The sequence below is a fragment of the Silurus meridionalis genome, chromosome 11 (assembly GCF_014805685.1).
Source record: "Silurus meridionalis isolate SWU-2019-XX chromosome 11, ASM1480568v1, whole genome shotgun sequence".
Classification (NCBI taxonomy): Eukaryota; Metazoa; Chordata; class Actinopteri; order Siluriformes; family Siluridae; genus Silurus; species Silurus meridionalis.
The window spans coordinates 5,019,811-5,041,591 of record NC_060894.1 but is presented as its reverse complement, the minus strand read 5'-3'; the positions used below and the strand labels follow the sequence as shown (position 1 = coordinate 5,041,591).

Below are 21,781 nucleotides of genomic sequence, written 5' to 3'. Positions count from 1 at the left end.
TGTTTGTTCAGTAAACTTCAAACGTTTCTGGCAAATTTTTTGACATTCTCCCCTGAAGTCCAGTCCCAGAGCTTACAGGCACTGCTGAAGCTTGTGTGCCAACTGGTATGTGTTAGGTGTTTGTGCATTTGTTTGTGACCTATAATTTTGGATTATTTATTCATTGTGTTTCACCGCGGAGGGGGGACCTTCTTTCGATTTCGGTTGTCTTTTATGTCTTTCTCTGTCCAGGTGATTCCAAACTGCTTATATTCAGGTCTGGAATGTAAAAGCCAGTCCATGACTGTCTGTGTTCTATCAGCTGTCTTTCTCTCCAAATATGATTCCTCTGCATTAGCAGTGTGCTTGGGGTTGTTTTAATAATGCTGTTTTCCTGCTATCCTGATTAATTAAAAACTTGTCTGTAATTTACAGCATTCATGATACCATCACTTCAGACAATAACACCACTGGCAGAAATGCAGCCCCCAAACCACAACACACCCTCCACCATGTTTCACCGAAGGCTGCAAGCACTCATTCTTCCATCTTTCTCCAGCTCTTCTTCTTACATACTGTAATTTTCAAACTTTAATTCGTCACTCCATAAAACTCTTTTCCAATTTGATCTTCATTACAATCTTCATTCAAATGAACCTTTTCAACTTTTCAAAAAAATGGTGCCTTGGCTTCTACCCATTTGAATACACATTTCATGATCAAGCTTCTTCATACTGTAGAATTTACTTAACATACTTCTGAAGCTGCCAGATGCTGAGCCGGGTCCTTGCTGGCCATCTGTCTCTCAAAGAAGAAACTCTGAGAAACCTCTTCATCAGATTTTGACAGTTTTCTTGGTCTTTTAGTCCATTATTTGTCCCTGACAAAGAAATGAAATCAGCAAATGCAGTGATCTTTGGCATTTTGAATCGAATGATGTGATTAACAGTATTTTTATTAGCAAGTTCCAGTGGATGAAACTCATACAACATGTGTATGTCATGCTCAAACATGTCTGCTGTAATAGACCCTCTTCACAGCAGTGATTTTAATATGAATTAGTAGGACAATATAGGTATTGCAATGACATTAATTGGGGTTCCATTTCATTTAGATTGACAAGAGCCAGGTTCATGCAGTTGCTCAAGTCTAAGGGGAGGTCACACTAAATTTTTTACACTTTAGTCTTAGTCTATAAAAGTTGTTTTGAAGTTTTTTACTGGTTTTTATTTCTGCAGACAAATTTAATGTACTTTCTGGTTGTATAGTTATTTTAAAATTTGCCCTTCCCTGAGTTTAATGACCACCAGCCACCACTGGTGCTAACAAAACAACGAATTTATTGGTGTGTGAGGGAGTTCGAGATTAAGTTTCCTCACCAGCTGTTCATTACTGACAGAACAATAACAATAAAGAACATGCAAAGACAGAGTGAGAGACACTGTGTGTGTGTGTGTGTGTGTGTGTGTGTGTGTGTGTGTGTGTGTGTGTGTGTGTGTGTGTGTGAGAGAGAGAGACGGAGACAGACAGACAGACAGACAGAAAGAAAGAAACTTATATCTTTCTTTGTGTGAAGGTTGTGTGAAGGAAAGCACTTTTTTCTTTTTTGGCAGCATTTAAAATATTCATCAGAAACAACTAAATCTAATAGGTTTTTATACCATTCATTTCAAAACCGCATGTTTATACATAAAATAAAATTTATTTAAATAAAAAATGGTATATCATGCGTAATAATAATAATAACAATAATTGTTAGTTATTATCACGCGTGATATACCATTTATTTATTTAAAGAGATTGTATTTTATGTAATACAATGCTTAATAATAATATTTTATTATTAAGATTATTATTATTCTTGTTGTTATTATACTGTTTAGCTGAAAAATTCAGTAATAAATTAAAAGATTTTTGGTTATAAAATAAAGCATCTACACTGAGGGTGCATCCGTTCTGTATAAATATTTTAGAAAGCAATACTTAAGGATTTATGGTTTTATATATTCAAGGTTTAACACAAACCTTTAGTCACCTGATTTGATATACATAAATCCACAACACATCGACACACACACACACACACACACACACACACACACAATAATATTCCTTACAAATGTCACCTAATATGACAGAGCAGAACTAATCTCGTCACAGCGTCGTGTTCCGGGGGATGTTTAGCACTGTGACACCATTGGATCAAATTTTACGCTTCTAAACTACGAACATTTCAGAATATAAAAAAATGGATTAGGTCTTTAGTTTTTGTGTTATTTGTTCATAATGCAATTTAATAAAGGACAGGTTTAGCAGGCGGTATGTGTTTCTGGTCAATGCTAAGTGTAATAATTGTATAATTTCAGTTGTTTTGATTACTTTTTGACGATTTTATCAATATATCTGATGTAAATGTCAATGTTCCAAAAAATCCTGTCTCATCTCTGATCACATAACAAGCATGCGTTACTGGATTACTACAATATATTATATTCTAGAGAGACTGAAGCTTTTATGGATATTACATTTAGCTATTACGATTTTAAGGAGAGTGTTGGAGGAAACATGTTCTTGTGATAGTACACTCATTATTGCCATTAATTAATAAAAAGAAAAAGTTAAGAAATTTCGACCCAAACACATATTAAGACAAAAGGTTAAAGTAATAAAGTAAAAAAATAAGGCGCAAACTGTCAAATAATATAATTATTATTGATTGATTTATTAATTAATGAAATGGAAAATGAAGAATAAATAAATGAACAAGGCATAAACTGTCAAATAGTATAACAATTATTTATTGATTGATTTATTTATTAAAATGAAGAACGATAAAAGAAGAATTAAATAAAGAATGAGGTGTATATCATAGTTCATTATTATAGGAATACCAGTGAAGAATACCTGATTGTTCATTTCGCACTCCCAGCTCTCTGTAAACTTTACCTTTTATGGAGTTTTGAGGGCGTGCTGAATGCAGACAAGGTATTTCAGGAACATGTTTTACGCCGGTCACCATCCACATGCGACTACCAACCCCAAAATGTGCGTTTGTTTTTACAATGCGTAAGCCCAAAAAAACGTGAAATTAACAAACATTAACACATAACTTGACTAAACCATGATAAATGTTATAAATGATATCAGCATCAGCCATTATATAGCATAAATGTGGTGTATATCATTTCGATTTGTCTGAAATTGTTTGTCTTAAAACAACGTTAATCCTTTGATATGCGTTCGGTGTGTTTTCTGATTCACATCATATTAGTGAATGCGAGAACTGATGGCGAAATAAACAGACAAAAATAGCTGAAATGTTGGAATAAAAACAGCTCTTGGAAATGCACTTAGAATTTTTGATGCGTGTTTGTGTGTGTGTGTGTGTGTGTGTGTGTGTGTGTGTGTGTGTGTGTGTGTGTGTATGTGTGTGTTTGGAGTGTAGAGATTAGAGCTTTTTGCATTGGCTGTAATCCAAACTGCTACCGTTTTTGAGTATGAGCGCTTGGAGTGTTTCAGATCAAACACTCGATTGCTGAGCGCTCAAAGTTCCCAAAGGACCGCTTTAACCCAACACACACACACACACACACACACATACACACACACAATATGCAATCCCTAGCTGTAAGAAATATTTGTTCAGTGCTCTGAAACAATGCCAAACGTTGACTGTATCTAAATGTGGGCGTGTCCATTGCTTTAACTGTAACATTAGTACGTTTATTTTTTAGACAGTAACTCTTTCTATACCTGCAACACCATGGCTTATGAAAGCTTGATCAAATGGTTAGGCACGAGTGATGTTCAGTGTTCCAAGCTCAGCATTAATATTTTCAATTCGCTTTGGAGAGAGAAGAGAGAAGAAAAACAAATGGCAGTCTTTAATTCAGTTTCTGAAAGAGTTCCTAGAAGTAACTAAAGGTCATTGATGAAGAGTTCCTCAGTTGCTGAAACAGTTTCTCAGATGAAAATGCTTTGGAAGACATGTATGTGCATAGAGTACACACACACACACACACACACACACACACACACACACACTGGTTCTTCTGTAGGGAGAAAATTAGAGAAGCTTTTAAATAGCCTGTGCTAAGTGCTACATTACTGCAGCGTGTGTCGTTCGGTGTGTTTCGTGATGAGTTTCTCATAAATGATGCACAAGCTTAAAGAGAAACGTTCAGTTTGGCTCCAACAGTCTGAGAGCAAAAACTCTAAATACTGCATCACTTATTAAACACAGCCGTGTCAAAAATCAATTCCACCCAGTACAGGAGACTTTATAGAGGTGTAGCCTCTGTGTCTTAGTCTCAATGGAGGAGGTGTGGCTTCTGTGTCTTAGTCTTAGTGAAGAAGGTGTGGCTTCTGTGACTTAGTCTCTGCGGAGGAGGTGTGGCTTCTGTGTCGTAGTCTCATTGGAGGAGGTGTGGTTTTTGTCTTAGTCTCATTGGAGGAGGTGTGGGTTCTGGGTCTTAGTCTCAGTAAAGGAGGTGTGGCCTCTGGTTCTTAGTCTCAGTGGAGGAGGTGTGGCTTCTGTGTCTTAGTCTCAGTGGAGGAGGTGTGGCTTCTGTGTCTTAGTCCCAGTGGAGGAGGTGTGGCCTCTGTGTCTTAGTCTCAGTGGAGGAGGTGTGGCTTCTGTGTCTTAGTCCCAGTGGAGGAGGTGTGGCCTCTGTGTTTTAGTCTCAGTGGAGGAGGTGTGGCCTCTGTGCAACAGTCTCAGTGGAGGAGGTGTGGCTTCTGTATCAAAGTCTTAGTGGAGAAGGTGTGGCTTCTGTATCAAAGTCTTAGAGGAGGAGGTGTGGCTTCTGTATGATAGTCTCAGAGGAGGAGGTGTGGCCTCTGTTGCAGTGAAAGAGGTGTAGACCCTTCAGTACGTATAAGTAAGTATAACCGGATATGAAATAACTCGACAATGTTAAAAACTATTATGCTAATTTGTACACAGTGACACTACTAAACCATACTGTAATGTATCTTTATACAAAAACTCTTTCAGCTTTTACTAACACAAGCAATACAGTTCAGCTGAATAAATCTGTATTAATGTTTATAACGATACCAAAAACTGCTTTATAAATCCACTTTGAAATGTACATCACACCCCCGACCCTCCCTCCACCCAAGATGTCAGTGTGTGTTATTGCTGCTCACTGCGTCTCTATAATGCAGCTTTATTTTGAGTCTTTTTATATCAACTATGACATCACTGCTTATGTCTGCTTGTGTGTGTGTGTGTGTGTGTGTGTGTGTGTGTGTGTGTGTGTGTCTTGTATCCATGTTAGTATATACAGATAGAAGGATCAAGTGTGTGTTTAAACTGCAATCACAAAACCGAAATATAATCCATCAATCTATCTATACAATCACTTTATTTGTGTCTCTCTCATTCTTTCTGTTTCTGTATTTTTCTCACCCTCCTCAATCTCTTCGATTATTGCAGTCTCTGAAGTTAAGCTGACAGATATATGACCCAGAAAACCCTTAAGCATTTCACCCTCAGATTGTTCCCTTTCTATTTCACTTTCTCTCCATTTCTCTCTTATTTTTAACATCTTTAACATCAAGTTTTTAAACTCCCAAACTTTCCCCAATCTCTTAATCTCTTTCTTTCCCTCTTTCTTTTTCTCTCCTTTTAGCCCTCTTTATTCTCTCACTTCTTTCTTGTAGATCGTTAATGATTTATATTTGCTGCCTAAGAATGTGTGGAATGAAGCAGTAAATGCGTTTGTGTGTGTGTGTGTGTGTGTGTGTGTGTGAGAGAGAGAGAGAGAGAGAGAGAGGAGAGGAAGATTTGTATGCTTGTTAAACTGCAGTTTATGGGCTGATGGACACAGAGCATACGGGGACATGCTGAATCTGTGGAGCACAAAACTCTGCCCCCTTTTTCATTTCAATTTGCACCTATGGGAAGTGTGTGTGTGTGTGTGTGTGTGTGTGTGTGTGTGTGTGTGTGTGTGTGTGTGTGTGTGTGTGGCACTTATTGATGATGACACGTTACTGCCGGAAAGAACTGTAGAAATGTGTGAAAACACACCAGGTTTCATTCAGGATTAGTAGTGTAGTTGTTCTGACTCGTCGTGTCGGTGCACTCGTACAGAGAGACTTGGAAGTGAAAACCAAAATAACGTCGTTGCTTGATTGAGTGAGAAAACACTCTCACTCTTCTCTCTTAACTCTTTCTCTGTTTGTTTAGTCTTTTTCACGTTCTCACTACATACTGTCCCCATCACTTCTGCCTGTCTCACTCTCTATCACTTGTATTTCTTTACTCCTCTATTCGTACCTCTCCTCCCATTTCATCAGTCCAACCCTCTATCATTCCATTTTGTCTCACCATCTGTCTCTGTTTTATCTGTCCTCCTTGTTTCTTTTTTTCTCTTAGCTCTTTGTATTTATCTGCCATCAGTCATGATCATCATCTCAATTACTCCATCGTCCAGCTCTTTCTCTTTTTTCTCTACCTCCATCCCATCATCCTGTCCTGCTCTCCTTTCATGTTATTTTCTCGGTGCCCTCTCTTTTCCTTTCTCAGCTTTGTTCTTGTCATCTCTCTTTCTCTCGCTTTCTTCCTCTCACTATTCGTTCATGTCCTCTCGCACCCCTGCTGCTTCACTCTAAGGAGAGAGAGGAATGGAGAGAAAAAGAGACACAGAATGTATTTTGGGACAGAGAAGAGAGGAACAGATGGAGACAGAAAGAAGGAGTAATCTGAAAGAGAAGGAGAATAAGGAAAGAGACCAAAGTTATTCCTCTGTGTGTGAGATCAAGTTTAGTCAGTGTGTTACTGATATAACGGCTGTGTGTGTGTGTGTGTGTGTGTGTGTGTGTGTGTGTGTGTGTGTGTGTGTGTGTGTGTGTGTGTGTGTGTGCGTGAACAAGAGACAAGCATGTGCGGGTGTGTTGTTTGAAGACGTGAGCGCTTTGGTGAGTGGGTTGGTGCTAGCGTGATTTAACTCTGCACTGGATGCTAGCCCACCGCAGGCGTTTATGTTTCAGATCTTTAGCCAAGTGTTTGTTTTTTTTTTAGCTGAGTTGCAGTTTTTAGTGCGTTTGCTAAGGAAGTGATCATCATCATCACCATGACACACTGAGCTGCAAGCGAAAGGACGGTTAGATGTCTACCTGAAAAAAAAACAGTAGGTAGTAGGTGATTTATTGGGATGTGTATCAGGTGAGAAAAATCACATCAAGGAGTTTTCCTGCTCCGCCTGAATTAGCTCAGTCACTCCCTATTAAATAATATATATATATATATATATATATATATATATATATATATATATATATATATATATATATATATATATATATATATATTAGGGATCTGCATCTCCATAACAGAGGCCGATGCGATTCACATCTCGATGCATAGCCAATGATACGATATATTAAAGATTTATATGAAGCAGGTACAGATGTGATGCGATACGATTCACCCCTTTTACAAGGCAGTGCGGTACAGTGCAATGGAAAAAATATGATGCTATGCCAATCAATATGGTACAGATCGTTCGCTTTTATTTCTTTGATCCCGACAGACAGCAAATCATAAATGTACTTAAGTGCCTTCTGAATTCTAATGCATGGCCTTTTCACAAACAGGCCTTTGTAGTGCAAAAAAGAAAAGAAAAAAGAAAACCAGATGTTTTTCCTGTACTGTCTCCAGGAAGATGCATCTCTACCTCTGCCATGTTAATCTATATTCTATGTGACATATTCCTCGGTCTCCACACATGCAGTAATAGCGGAAAAATGTGGCGCCAGGCTATTCCCAAAATACCGCTCTGCTCTTAAAGGAAGCGCAATATATTTCACCCGTTACACCGTGTAACAGACACTGTCTTTCGTAAAAGCCTGTGTAAAGTTCATTAGTTTCAATGTAGACTTTTATAGGGCTTATATACAGGTGCGGCTTATTTATGTTTAAAATAAAAATCTTTGTCAAATTCAGTGGGTGCGGCTTATTTTTGGGTGCGCTTTATAGTCCGGAAATTACGGTAAATAAATTGTTTTTTACTGACGCAAATATGTTAAAAATGATGCATCCTGAAACAAATGCCAGCTTGTATCCAATACACATTATTTTTTATCAATGCAACACACAAATGTTTATGCCGATGCACCAATGCGCATCGGTGAAAATTACTATCCTTAATATACACTTTACACTGTCTCAGGGCATTGGTCCAGGGTCTGTGGTCCATGGGGGTCTGGGGGTGAGGGTTATGCGTATTCTGCATAAGGTGCATATTCTGTTACTGTTATACATACTACATGATTGAATTATTAATTTAATTACATATATAATACAAATGTAACGCACCATAATGTAGATTCAGTTAAAGCTTCATTTATCGGTGCATTAAAATCAAACTGTGATTAAAGCAAGTGCAGGAAATTGGCATAGGCACCTTTTTTTTTTGTTTGTTTGTTTTTTAAATAAAACACCTTGCAGACTGCAAAAGTCAACAAATTAAAATGGTAAAGTTTTTCTTCTTGCTGTGTGGCCTGGTACCAATTGATCCAAAGAACCCCTTCTTTAGAGCATTATGATTACCACTGAATTTATCAGGATCAATTCTGACACATTTCATTTATGAACGATTCTGTCAGTCTGAAACACCTGGCCACAGAGTTACCTAGTCATAAGTACTTTAGTTTAGTGTTTGGTCATTGCTTTTCTAATATATCACAGTCACTCCCTCATTTGTCGTTAAGGGTTTGAGAAGGGAATGAATTTTGGGCCTGGCCAAATGACTTACGGATCCTTCAGGATTTGATTTGCTTCTCTGGTCATAATACAGAATCAGTTTTCTCTCAGTCAGCAGGTCGAAGTTTATGAGAAGATCCATTCTCTTGTCAGGACCAAAAGATTAGCAGATTTATTCAGTGATTCTTCTGGTCAGTCTGTTTGTTCTGATTTTCTAAAAAAACGTTTTTTTGTTTGTTTGTTTTTTTACCACAGACCAATTTGAAACCAGGTTGTTGACTAGGTGGGTGGGTGGCTGGTGGCGGGAGAATATCATGCTCATAACTAAACACTATAATGTGCATACTGTATTAATGTTAATTATTACATATATAATAAAAATTCATAGCTAGTGGTGGGAGCCCTGAGCCAAACCCATAATTACAATACGACTCTTGGTATTTTCTTTCAAATGTAGCTTTTATTTTGCTGATAGAATTTTGCTGTCTCATCATTAGATTTCTTTGCCCCCTTTTTTTCAGGAAACTTTTCAGCAATGTTTTTGTAGTCATCCTTGCTATGGTTATCTTATGCTCCTAATTTATTGATTTATACAAAAAAAAACTGCAGCTGAAACATGTGCAGGAAATTGGCATAGGTGCCCAAGTGGACATTTCTCAATATAAAACACCCTGCAGAATGTGGAAGTTAATAAAATAGAAATAAAATTGAATTGTAAAAGTTTTTATTCTTTCAGTGCGGCCCTTTAACAAATGATTCACAGCCTGATACCGGTCCGAGGCTCGGTCTTCAGGGACCCCTGCTCTATAATACTTTATTATAATCTTCTCTTATTCAGTAGGACAGAGTTTGATGCAGCTCATCTTTCTGTGCATACAAGAGTCCCTTATATATCTGTATTTAAGTCAGTGAGTTTACAGAGCCTGTGAGACAAAATAAAACAGCAAAAAGCAAGAACAGCAGAGCCTTTTATACTTTTGAGTGTGAGTGCGTGTTGTGTGTTGCAGGCTGCATGTGTGTTAGCATGTGTAAGTGTGCGTGTTGTGCCACAAGGAGTGTGTGACCTGTTTTCTTCTCCACTCCAGGAGCTCATCTGTCATGAAAGGCTGCATACACACACACACACACACACACACACACACACACACACACACACGCACACACTTCCTCAGTCACTCACTCACACACATATAAACACACAAACACACACACACCAGAGGAAAAGTGAGTGTTAGAAAGCAGTGGGAAGACTCAGCACTGAGGTCACACACTGCCTCACACACGGGTTTAACTCAGCAAGAGCTTATTCTCTTTCTGTCTGTCTGTCTGCCTGTCTGTCTGTCTATCAGCTGGATCACCTGTCTCTTTCTCTCTCTCTCAGCTACCTCGGACGGGACGAGGCAGGGGTTAGACAGCATGAGAGGAGGAGCGTGTGCAACGCACGGCATGAAGGTTGTGCTCAAAGTGGGACAGAGTAAGTATCATCATGTTCTTTTATTCAGTATGATTTCCGTGCAATATCACTACTCCTTTAATCATATAATAAATGTGTGTGTGTGTGTGTGTGTGTGTGTGTGTGTGTGTGTGTGTGTGTGTGTGTGTGTGTGTGTTCCTACAGGTGCATATGGACTTCCTCCAAAACCAAAACTCGATCCAGGTCACTCCAACAGTAAAATTCCAGGTTGATTTCTCTCTGTGCTAGCCAGATATGTCTCACACTCACTATTTACCTCACCTGTCTCACTCTCTCTTTGTCACCTGTCTCCCCCACCTGTCTCTATCATCAGTGGTGGACAGTAACGAAGTAAAATACTGTACTTAAGTTGCTTTTTTGTGTATCTGTACTTTACTGAAGTATTACCATTTGGGGAGACTTTATTTCACAAAATTTCTAAATCAAATATCTGACTTTTTACTCAACTACATTTTGTGCAATCAGTCGTTCCTTTTTATTTACGAGTAGAAACTGGTCAAACACGCAGCAAGCCACCAATCAGGGTAAAACACGCGCTGTTTTGAACTTGTTATGATTGTCGCTTGGTGCTATCTACTTATCAGGAACATACAGTTCAGCATCAGTTCAACAGGAAGCAGAACATTTTGAGAGTAATAAATGATGGAAGAAATTCCTGACTTGAACTTGCCACAACACCTGTGGCCTTATTGGTGCGATTTCATTTGAAGCAGTTGAAATTAAGGTTTTGGGCTCATGATAATTTTAATAGATATCAGTGTTTGACTAATAAGTATCAGTCTATTAATCAATCTGAGTAATTAAGTATTTTCATATAAGCTAAGTTGATTAAGTAAAAGTCTTGTGACAAAAATGATAATAGGAACATCATAGCCATAATAAACCATAAACCATAGTCCTGGACACTTAAGTACATTTGAATGCAAATACGTTTGTACTTTTACTCAAGTAAAAAAGGGAGGACTTTTAATTAGGTAATATGTTACCTTATGTAGCTCTACTTTAACTCAAGTTCATGGTTTGTGTACTTTGTCCACCACTGCCTCTCATACACTTACTACCTTCCTTACCCATCCTGCTCTCTCTCCCTCTCTTAATCTCATCTGTGATTTTTCAAATCTCTTACCTATATTCCTTTATTGCCTTTCCCTTTTCATCCTCCATCTTATTTCTATATTTTTTTCGTGTCTTTCCATCCACATCCCTCATTTGTCTTGATTTTCACCTGTCTCACTGATGACCTCATCTGTCCCCTTCTGGTGCACTTGCCACCCATATTACCTGTCTCCCTCTCTCTCTCTCTCTCTCTCTCTCTCTCTCTCTCTCTCTCTCTCTTCCTCTTTTTCTCTTGACCCCACCTGTATTAGTCCATATCTCTAACCTGTATCTCATGTTCAGGTACCAGATTCCATTCTCCATCTTATTCTTGCCTCTCTTTTTCCGTCTCCCCTTTTGTCACTCTTTCTCTCTCCTGTCTTGTCAGATCATGGAGCGGACTCCCCAAACAGCGAGAGTGGGGCTGAAGCGGGAGAGATGGACCCAGGCGACGGCTCGGCCTCTTTCACAATCACCGTGGTAATATTCTGTGCAGTGGGCGGAGCTTTTGTCCTGCTGCTGGTTGCCGTGGTGATTGGGGTGGTGTTTTACCGCAGGAGGAAAGCCAAACACTTGGAAACACAGCGCCCTAACCTGTCTCTCTCTGCCCACACGCCCAGAAGGGGCATGGCTAACACTGGAGGAAATGCAGGAATCATCGCCTCGGGTAACCTCACAGGCGGCACCGAGCTCAGTGACATCATCATCCCGTTGCAGACTTCTGACTCCGCCTACTGCCCACACTACGAGAAGGTCAGCGGCGACTACGGGCATCCGGTCTACATCGTACAGGAAATGCCTCCTCAGAATCCCGCTAATATCTACTATAAAGTATGAGGAGGGACTTAAAATACTCTGACTCTCTCTCTGTTTTTCTCTCTCTCGCTTTCTCTCTCTCCCTATCTCACACATACACTCACACATACACACACAAAGACTCTTCCTTTCCTCATTACACATGCTGTCGGTTGTTTGAGATGTGTCCTGTACATCTGCGTCTCTACAAGACTAATGCTGCTAACAAGTTTTGGAAGCTCATAGCCACCAATATTTATGTTACACTAATTGTGGGTGTATAAATCATTCCACAGAAGCCGAATCACCTTCTTTTACAGCAGGAAGTTCGATATCGCTCAACACCAGCAAAGGCTCAGGTAAGGGGCTTCACTAGTTAGTTAGCAGTCAATGCGGAACGTAATTATGGTGTATTTTTTGTTTGTCAGTATTGTTTTAGGAGTTTTTTCAACATGTCAGAGAGCGACAGTGTTATATACGAAAGAAAATACTAAATTCATAACTAATATTTAAAAAAAAGTATTTGAAGTTGTAATACCAGCGAAAAAAGTATATCTATAGTAAATTATATAAATGTTAACCATTTTTTTCTTCCCGCAGTTTACAGAAGTTCTTTCATTTATTACTAATATCAACTAAGATCAAACCAGAAATCAACTTCAATTTCTCACATAGCTATAAAATTATATATTTGTAACAGTATGTACAAATAAAGTTCTAATAATCATGTATTAGTTAGTAATTACAGTCCTTTTGACATGATATAAAAATTAACAATTTAAGTTCCTGAGGCACGTTGGTGAAACTGGTGGCTATAAGCTTCTTTCATTTGTTAGAGACATTAGTGCTGTAGCTAAAGATGCTAACAAATACATTTTGGAACATTTTACGTTTGAACTGCTGTGAATTCTGTGTGTGTGTGTGTGTGTGTGTGTGTGTGTGTGTGTGTGTGTGTGTGTGTGTGTGTGTGTGTGTGTGTGTGTACATACACTAACCTGCAGGTCTTTGTACATAACTGCAGTAAAGACTGGCACTGAAGCCCTGTGTTATTTCTTGTTTATCATCTGTTGTAGAAAATGTTTGGATTGTGCGTGTGTGTGTGTGTGTGTGTGTGTGTGAGAGAGAGAGAGAGAGAGAGAAATTTATCTTAACCACCTGCCCCCACAAACACACAAAATACATTGTAATATTGAAACACGTGACATATTGAAACTATTGGTTTTAGATTTGTGTGTGTGTGTGTGTGTGTGTGTGTGTGTGTGTGTTTGTGTGTGGTGTTTTTTCTCCAATTCTCTCTTCATGTTTATTTCCGTTACTGCGAAACCCCAAAAATGCAGACATTTTTCCCTCCTCCGGCATTCGTCCTGCTTTCCTCCTGCAGTCTTTCTCTCTGCATTTATTCAAACACTGAGTGCTGTTTTGCTTCATGCCAGGGGTTAATACTGTATTTTACTGACAACTTAAAAGAACCTAACCAAAATCATTATTAAAATGAATGGATAATACACTACGATGTAAAATTACACTTTTAATAAAATATATATTGTTTTTTTTATTAATACATATTTTTATGTAAATAACAATATTCAAAAAGGTGAGGTCAGTTTTTTTGGTTATTTTCGTCACGCTTCAGTGAAATTTCTGCTCAGAGGAGAAACCATGGTGTCGGCCAAGGATATAAACAGAAGATGGAAGACAGGATGTGGACGACAAAACATCCAACCAATCAGGACATAGAACTGTCCCTCTTCAGTTTACTGTTCATAAATTTCCACCCCTTTTACCATGTACTGCTGATGTCAAAATTGCGGCTCAGAAGTGGACTTTTTTCAAAAAGACCTGAATTTCTGACTTATATAAACTTTATTCTCAGGCTAAGGAACATTTCACATGTTTAATTTAGAAGCTTCACATTGCCAAATGTGTACAGTGTGAAATGAAGGATTAGAATATTACAGCTAGAAACAGAACACATACTTCCATAGATTTACGTGGTGACATTTAATGTCGGTGAAGCATAAACTTGAGACAACCTATTTCATTTGTTCACGTGCTTTATTTATCCACTCATTACATTTCTATTTCCAGCACTTGGCAGAATTCCCCTTATACAGAGTGACTTACAGAAGTGCTGTGAAGTCTTTATCAATACAGACATCCTGATAGTGGTTCATTAAGTCATAGACTAAGAATACCCTCAGTCTAAACACTCTGTTGGGAGGAATAAATCTAGAAAATCAGATTTTCTGCAATAGGGTATTTATTCTTATTTTTATTAATAGAAGTGCTAATGTTGGTACTGCTGGAAGAGGGTGGGTGTTTAGACGTTGTTTAAAGACCACTAAATTAACATTTAAAGAAATATCTTGAACATTTTACAATTTCCTCATCAATACATCTGTGCAGATGTGGGTTAAGGGCCCAGCACTGGCAGCTTGGTTGGTACTTGGATTGGATTTACGACTTTTCAAAAAGAGGTCCAACTGAGTCTAATTTAACCACTGAGCTACAACTTCCCCAGTGACTCAGCTGTTCAGGCATCAAATGGGAGTTCTTTTTTCATCATCTCGGTTGCAGATCAGAGAAGAGTCTCAAAGTTTACTCATACTTCTTGACGTGTATGAAAATATGAAAATAAGAAGGTTCGCTTCAGGAAAGTACAATCCAACATGTCTGATAATGAATAGCCACGATTAAATGTTACACGCAGGTAAAGGATGAGAAAGTTGGCATCTTGCTACGGTTTTGAAGTGTACTGTTACATTTATAGCATTTGGCAGATGCCCTTATTCACAGTGACTTATAATTATCTCATTTATGCAGCTGAGAGTTAAAGCCCTTGTGCAGGGACCCAGCATAAATTCACTTATCACAAATAGTTGATAAACAAGTGCTGGTTATAAAAACCTCAGTAGACAGCAATTGGTTAAAAAAAGGAAATGCTGAGAAGGATTTGGCGTTGATCCTGATTATGATATTAAATGCCAAAAAGGGATGGATTAAGTTTTATTTTAGCTCACTCGTATTGGCTTTCCTCTCTCAATCTTTTGCTTCTAATTTGCATTGAATTTACATTAGCCACTCCCACATTCAGACACGTTCAAAGGTCAGTGTTGTGACCGCTGTCATTTTATTCCAGTGTTGTTTTCCTTATTATTTTTAATCTAATATTGTCTTTTTTCTTTCTAGCTTAAATTATGCACTTATCTTGCGTGTCTCTTTTTTATTTATTTTTTTTTTATCTTTTTGTCATTTTTCACTCATATTCTTGTCGCTAACTTTGTACTCTTGTTTCTACTCTCTTTTCATCCACAGAATGTAGGAATGCGAGCTTTGACCAACATCATGGGCATAGTAATTGTGTGATTACGGTGCTTCAGACTGTCTTACCTCTCTCTCTCTCTCTCTCTCTCTCTCTCTCTCTCTCTCTCTCTCTCTCACTCACACACACACACACACACACACACACAGTGTTTATCTGTCTTAGCCCTTAGCTCATCTCCACAAGCTCTGAATTTGAAATCAAACACCATTCTGACAGAAACTCTAATGACCCATGACAAAGTGGTCCTGCTTGTATGAATAAAAGGGGATTTTGTATGTGTTATGTGATGGACATGCTTTCGAGCTACAGTCTATTAATAACTAACTCAAAGAATGGCTGACGGTCTGTCTCTCTCTCTCTCTCTCACACACACACACACACACACACACACACACACACACACACACACACACACACACACACACACACACACACGGGAAAAAATAAGCACACCCTCCTTTAATTCTGTGTTTACTAAATAATGAGTGTTCTCATCAACCTCTACAAATAACAACAGATGTTAATATGTAGGCTGCATCTCTATTCACCTTGTTATACTATACATTTTATACCTATACATTTTTCTTACCTATAATTTTTTACTTTCCTATACATATCCTTCTTTCTCCACATTTTATTTGCACCTCTCTAAAATGCCTTGCATCACAAAAATCCCTTTCCCTGCTGCAAAGAATTGTATGTAAAATATTAGCTGAAAAACTGTACATGTATGCATTAAAAAATCTAAAGGGGGAATAGTTGACTTTGGGAAAAACGTATTCCAACTAATTACTATGATTTGTACACCCATTCTAATCTTGAGTCTTATTTAGGTTGAAAACTCAATTTTCGTCATACAGAAGTGTAAATAATTATAGAAAGTAGAATTGTAGGAAGTGTATGGTTCTACATCAGGCTAGGAACAAAATAAATCACTCGTGACTACAGAGAAGCAACTGCTGTTGTTCATCAATCTATGATACTAACTATTTGAAATTTGACAGCAAGAACGATTGTTTACAAATGGACAGCCTTCAAGACTGTTGTCAATTTTCCCCAGGAGTGAGCTTTCCAGCAAATTCAGTCCGACATCAGACAGTTTCATGTTCAGCGACATAAAAAAAGAAAAAGCACAAAAGTTATATCATGTGACCTACAGGCCTGTGTAAGCACATCAAAAACAAGACTGGAATTGAAAATTGTATTTGACAAACCCACAAACGTTCTGAAACAATATGATATTTGAGACTGATGAGACCAAGGTGGAGATGTTTAGTCTTCATGCACCAAACACCAGACACAGCCTATCTCCAGATACATCTCACACCAAATGTCAAGCATAGAGAGAGGACTTGTTTTGCTGTGTGTAATCATTCCCTAAACATCAGAGCACTGAGCTTCTCAGTAAATAATATTGGGTGAGCATTTCTCCAAAACCAACTGAGAGATTGAGTGGTTAAAGTTGTTTCTACATGTTACTGATTCATAGGTTGTACTTATATTTTACGCACCTGGTTTCTCCATATTGGTTTATTTATTTTTTGTATTTTTTAAAAGATTTTTTTTTTTTGTAAACACGACTTTATTTGTTTTATTTATAAAAGTCAGTAAGAACTACACAATTACAGCCTCATAAATAAAAAAACAAAAAACTGGAGAAGGGTGTTCGTACTTTTCCCACTCTATGACTGTATTTTGTGTTATAGGCTTCAATGATTATATTTATTATTAAATTCATTTTCCTGAGTTTAAATAGAGGCCAAATCTTCAGATATAAAAGATCTGAAAATAGCCACCTGGGGCAAAACACACACATACACACACACACGCACACACACACACACACACACACACACACACACACACACACACACACACACACACACACACACACACACACACACACACACACACACAAATATATACACAGGTCCATTAAACCACAATCCTATCTCTAGAGGCCAGATTGTGTGTGTGTGTGTGTGTGTGTGTGTGTGTGTGTGTGTGTGTGTGTGTGTGCGTGTCCATTAGTCTGAGTGCAGGAACTGCTTGACTGAGACTGACAGAACAGTCACAGAGACCACACCCCCTATAACTAGGACTGACAGAACAGACACAGTGGCCACACCCTCTATAACTAGGACTGAGAACAGACACATTGGCCATGCCCCTTTACAACTAGGACTGACAGATTACACACCAAGGCCGCAAGTTTGAATTGTTGCTTCATTTAGGTTCATAGCTTAAGTGAAGAAACAAACAAACCAAAAAAAGCAGAAGAAACAAACTCTTCGCTCCAAACACGTCCCAACTAACCAGCTACCATTTAAGAAATGAGAATTGTGTGAATTTGATTATCCTCCAAACTGTTCCCTGCTTGGACGAGTGCTAACTTTTCCCCAGAGCATCCGGTCTGCCAGAGTTTCTCTAAGCACACGGGGTAAAATCATCCTGGGAGTCTCAGAGGCTCGTAAAAAGCTGCAGGCGTCTCTACGCTCAGTGCTCCAGACTCCAAAATTAGAAAAAAATTAGTTTCGGGGAGAAGGGGGAAACACCGAGATCATAAACGCTCATCTAACATTCGGCGAGAAGCGTCTGGACGAATCCCAACACTGCCGAGAGAACGTTCAGTGGATTTACGAGGGAAAACGGGGAATGTTTTTTGGACAGTGCAGGTCCCCAAAACCATAAAGACAACTCCACAGAGCAACTTTCCACTATAGTAAGGGGCAATAAATTCTGATGTGTATCTGAAATTTCCACAACACTTTCCACAACACTTGTTTAATTTACTCGCAATGAACTGTGAACATTTTTACAAAGAGTAATAAACCTAAAAAAACAGGATATGCTCATATCATTGTATTTTTTTATTTGAAGAAGAATGTATACATTTTACAGTTATAAATAAGTCAGTTCCTGTAATCACCTTATAGCAGCTATAAACGCTCATTCCCTCACCAGCATCTCTTTGTTCTCTTCAAGTTAATAAGACAAACAAATTTACAGCTTGTTATGTTACTGAAACAGAGCATCATGTTACTTTCCAGAAAATGTCAGAACATTTTTTTTGTCTATGGCTGTTACAAAGCGCTGACACTGGACACTTCAATAAGGTAGAAATTATAGAGGTTTCTACGATTCTGTTGTCCAAAACATGAATCACATTCTAGAGACACTTCAGGAACAGATGAAATACTCTAGAGCTACATCAGGAACTCTAGGCCTCATCAGGAACAGATCAGGAACTCTAGGGCCACATCAGGAACTTTAGAGCCACAACAAGAACAAATCAGGGACCTTTGGGCCAAATCAAGAACAAATCAGGATCCCTAGGCAACATCGGAACTGATCAGGAACCTTAGGGCCAAATCAGGCACAGATCAGGAACATTAGTGTCCCATTAGGAAAAGATCATGAAGTTTTGGGCCTCAAAAAGAACAGATTAAGGACTATAGGATCACATACGAGGGATAGATGCTGAATGAGGATAAATATGCTTTCGTGATGCTCAATGCTTGCAATGAAGTTCAATTTCAATAAAGATTATTGCTTGTCCTGCAAAGCATTCGTAAAGCATGTTACTCGCAATCCAAGGTTCCACTGTATGTAAATCATCAGGACACCAAATGGAACACATATTGCTGCTGTATATTGTACAAAAAATCTAAAGTAAACTCTTTATCGTACCTGATGCACAATACTGTTATTTGCACTACTATGCACTCTCACACTTTATGTACATTAATGATCTGTCATATACTGTATTCCTATTTAATACCCTTTTAAATTTAATTCCTGTCTATATTGTCTCACATTGTGTGTATTGTCTCGTATAGTCTGTTTTGTCTTGTATAGTCCAAATTAAATGTATAGTGTTTTTTATGTCTGTACTTTTGAGACTCACGAAAAGCTGGAACCAAAATCCTTGTGTGTGTCAACACACTTGGCCAATAAACCTGATTCTGATTCTGATCAGGAATTCTAGAGCCACATTAATAACAAATCTGGAACTCTTTTGCCACGTCAGAAATAGATTAGGGTCTCTAGGGCCACATCAGGTACTGTTACAGGTACATCAGGGCCAGATCTCAGATTAGTGATTCTCATTATTTGTTACGATTCAAAGAAAACAAGAAAATAATGTTAAAGGATATATGATGAATAAAGGCATAAATTACATATTTATATAATTTTTAATAGAAAAAAACCCTATTTCAGTCCATGATGCAACAGCAATCGGATTTTTCCCATTATAGTTCTGGAAGATGTACACTAAACGCTAAACGTTATGGGATGTAGAGCAGAATGTAGAACTGTCATTTGCATTTGTGTGTGTGTGTGTGTGTGTGTGTGTGTGTGTGTGTGTGTGTGTGTGTGTGTGTGTAGGCTTGACACAGTTTAGCGAGAGTCACGTACAGTGGGGTAAATTTGGCTAATTCTGCTCAGAAGCTTCAGGGAGAGATTCCAGCTGAGTGAACCGGGTTAACGTGGAATGTAGGGCACATTCCCAAACCCACACACACACTCACACTTTTCCTAACCATTAATGGCATAGGCCATTAGTACTCTGTCAAAAACATCAACCACAAACAGAACACACAATTTTAACACACACACCTTCACATTAGAACCTCTGGTGTGCATGTGAGTGTATACAGTCTGTGTTCTGCTGATTGTCCGTTGTGTAAATGTTTATTTCATCTCTGTGCCGTTGCTCCGTTGCGTTCCTACTGCTAATGTGGAAAAAAGCCACATTGCAATAAACACACCACCATCACACACACATACACACACAGCTAATGAGTCACATCATCCTACACCAATTTAAGTCTATGTGTAAGTTTACTTATTGCCTGAAAGCAGGTTACTGATTGGAACAATTATCCAAATGAATTGATTTTGGGGAAGAAAAAAACCCAGACATGTGACCTCATTACAGGAGTGCCAATAATTAAATCTTTTAGCATAAATAGAGAGAAGTAACATTGTAAGGAGTATATATACATACATATATATATATATATATATATATATATATATATATATATATATATATATATATATATATATATATATATATTTGTTTTACTAGTATGTGCCAGGTATCAAATCAAGCACCTAAATCTGCCATGATGCACACATCTGGCAATTCAAACCATCTGTGTGGAAACATAGCAAAGGTTCCATTTGGTGTCCTGATGATTTACGTACAGTGGAACCCTGGATTGCGAGTAATGTGCTTTACAAATGCTTTGCAGGACAAGCACACATTTTTATTGAAATATATTTATTTTGTGACCACAAGTATTGTATTATTAGTATTGTGACCATGTATGTTCTCATGGAAGGAGATTCCCCTTCCAAACAAATAACCTTCCTCTTTTTTTCAAAGGTAAAGTGCATGTTGATTTGTTTTAGTTTTATTTTATATTGTGTACTAATCATACACCTAGTTGTTCAGGAATTCATCTCCCAGCAACATAATGACTTAAAACAAAACTCCGGGCACACAGTTTTTAAAGGAACTAGGCAGGTAGGTGAACTAACAACAGATCCTCTGGAAAAATAGATCATATTAAATGTGATGTGAATTATCACTTTAATGTATAATGTAACTCATGCATAAGTCATGTAATATACCAATAAATGCAGACACACAAATGTACTGTCTGACAATCAATACTAGCATAAGAGTTTCCTTCCTTCAAGTTGGTAAAAAGTGGTTAGGATTATATGGTGGGCAGAGCTATGCCATGTTCTGTGGCATTAGAAAATCCTATGAATCAATCCTGTCCTATGAATTAAGTGATTTGTTTTCAGCATCTTTAAACTGTTTCCACAGTCCTGGTTTAATAGTGTGCTTATTTAATATAAACATAGCACTAGTTCCTGGATACATGTTGCCAACGTGATGCTTTCAATCAATCAATCAATCAATCAATCAATCAATCAATCAGAAATGGACACAAAATTCTAATCATGCAAAATGTTTGAAAAAGAATACACAGTGTACACAACAACAACAGCATGGCCTCAGAATGCAAGGCTTTTATTTCTTGCCCTTACAACACTTTTGGAGGTGTGTGTGTGTGTGTGTGTGTGTGTGTGTGTGTGTGTGTGTGTGTGTGTGTGTCATTTCATGTTCTCAGGATGAGATATATCACCAACTCCCCTAAAGACCTGTTCATGTTACACTCATCCAAACAAGCTAATGTTTAACTTCTATAAATCTAGTAATAATCCCTACATACTCCCTTATGTTCTCTCTGCTTCTCTCCACACACACCACACACCACACACACACACACACACACACACACACACACACACAGTCAAATGACAGCTACAATAAAGAGCAAAGAATTGAAGGTGGTCACTAGCTTATCATAAATAATCTATA

The 21,781-nt window shown here is 38.1% G+C and overlaps 1 protein-coding gene across 7 annotated transcripts in view; it reads left to right on the top strand.

Annotated features, from left to right (window-relative positions):
- LOC124393828 (ephrin-B2-like) overlaps window positions 1-21,510 on the top strand; it is a 35,510-nt gene extending 14,000 nt beyond the window's left edge. For 2 of the 7 annotated variants that reach the window (XM_046861855.1, XM_046861859.1), the window contains 5 exons: window positions 10,071-10,163; window positions 10,308-10,370; window positions 11,647-12,089; window positions 12,350-12,412; window positions 15,369-15,486. In XM_046861855.1, the coding sequence (XP_046717811.1) occupies window positions 10,071-10,163; window positions 10,308-10,370; window positions 11,647-12,089; window positions 12,350-12,412; window positions 15,369-15,419 (713 nt within the window). In that variant the 3' untranslated portion in view covers window positions 15,420-15,486. The other 5 variants (XR_006927388.1, XR_006927387.1, XM_046861856.1 and 2 more) reach the window with 5 other exon arrangements.
- Window positions 21,511-21,781: the final 271 nt, after the last annotated feature.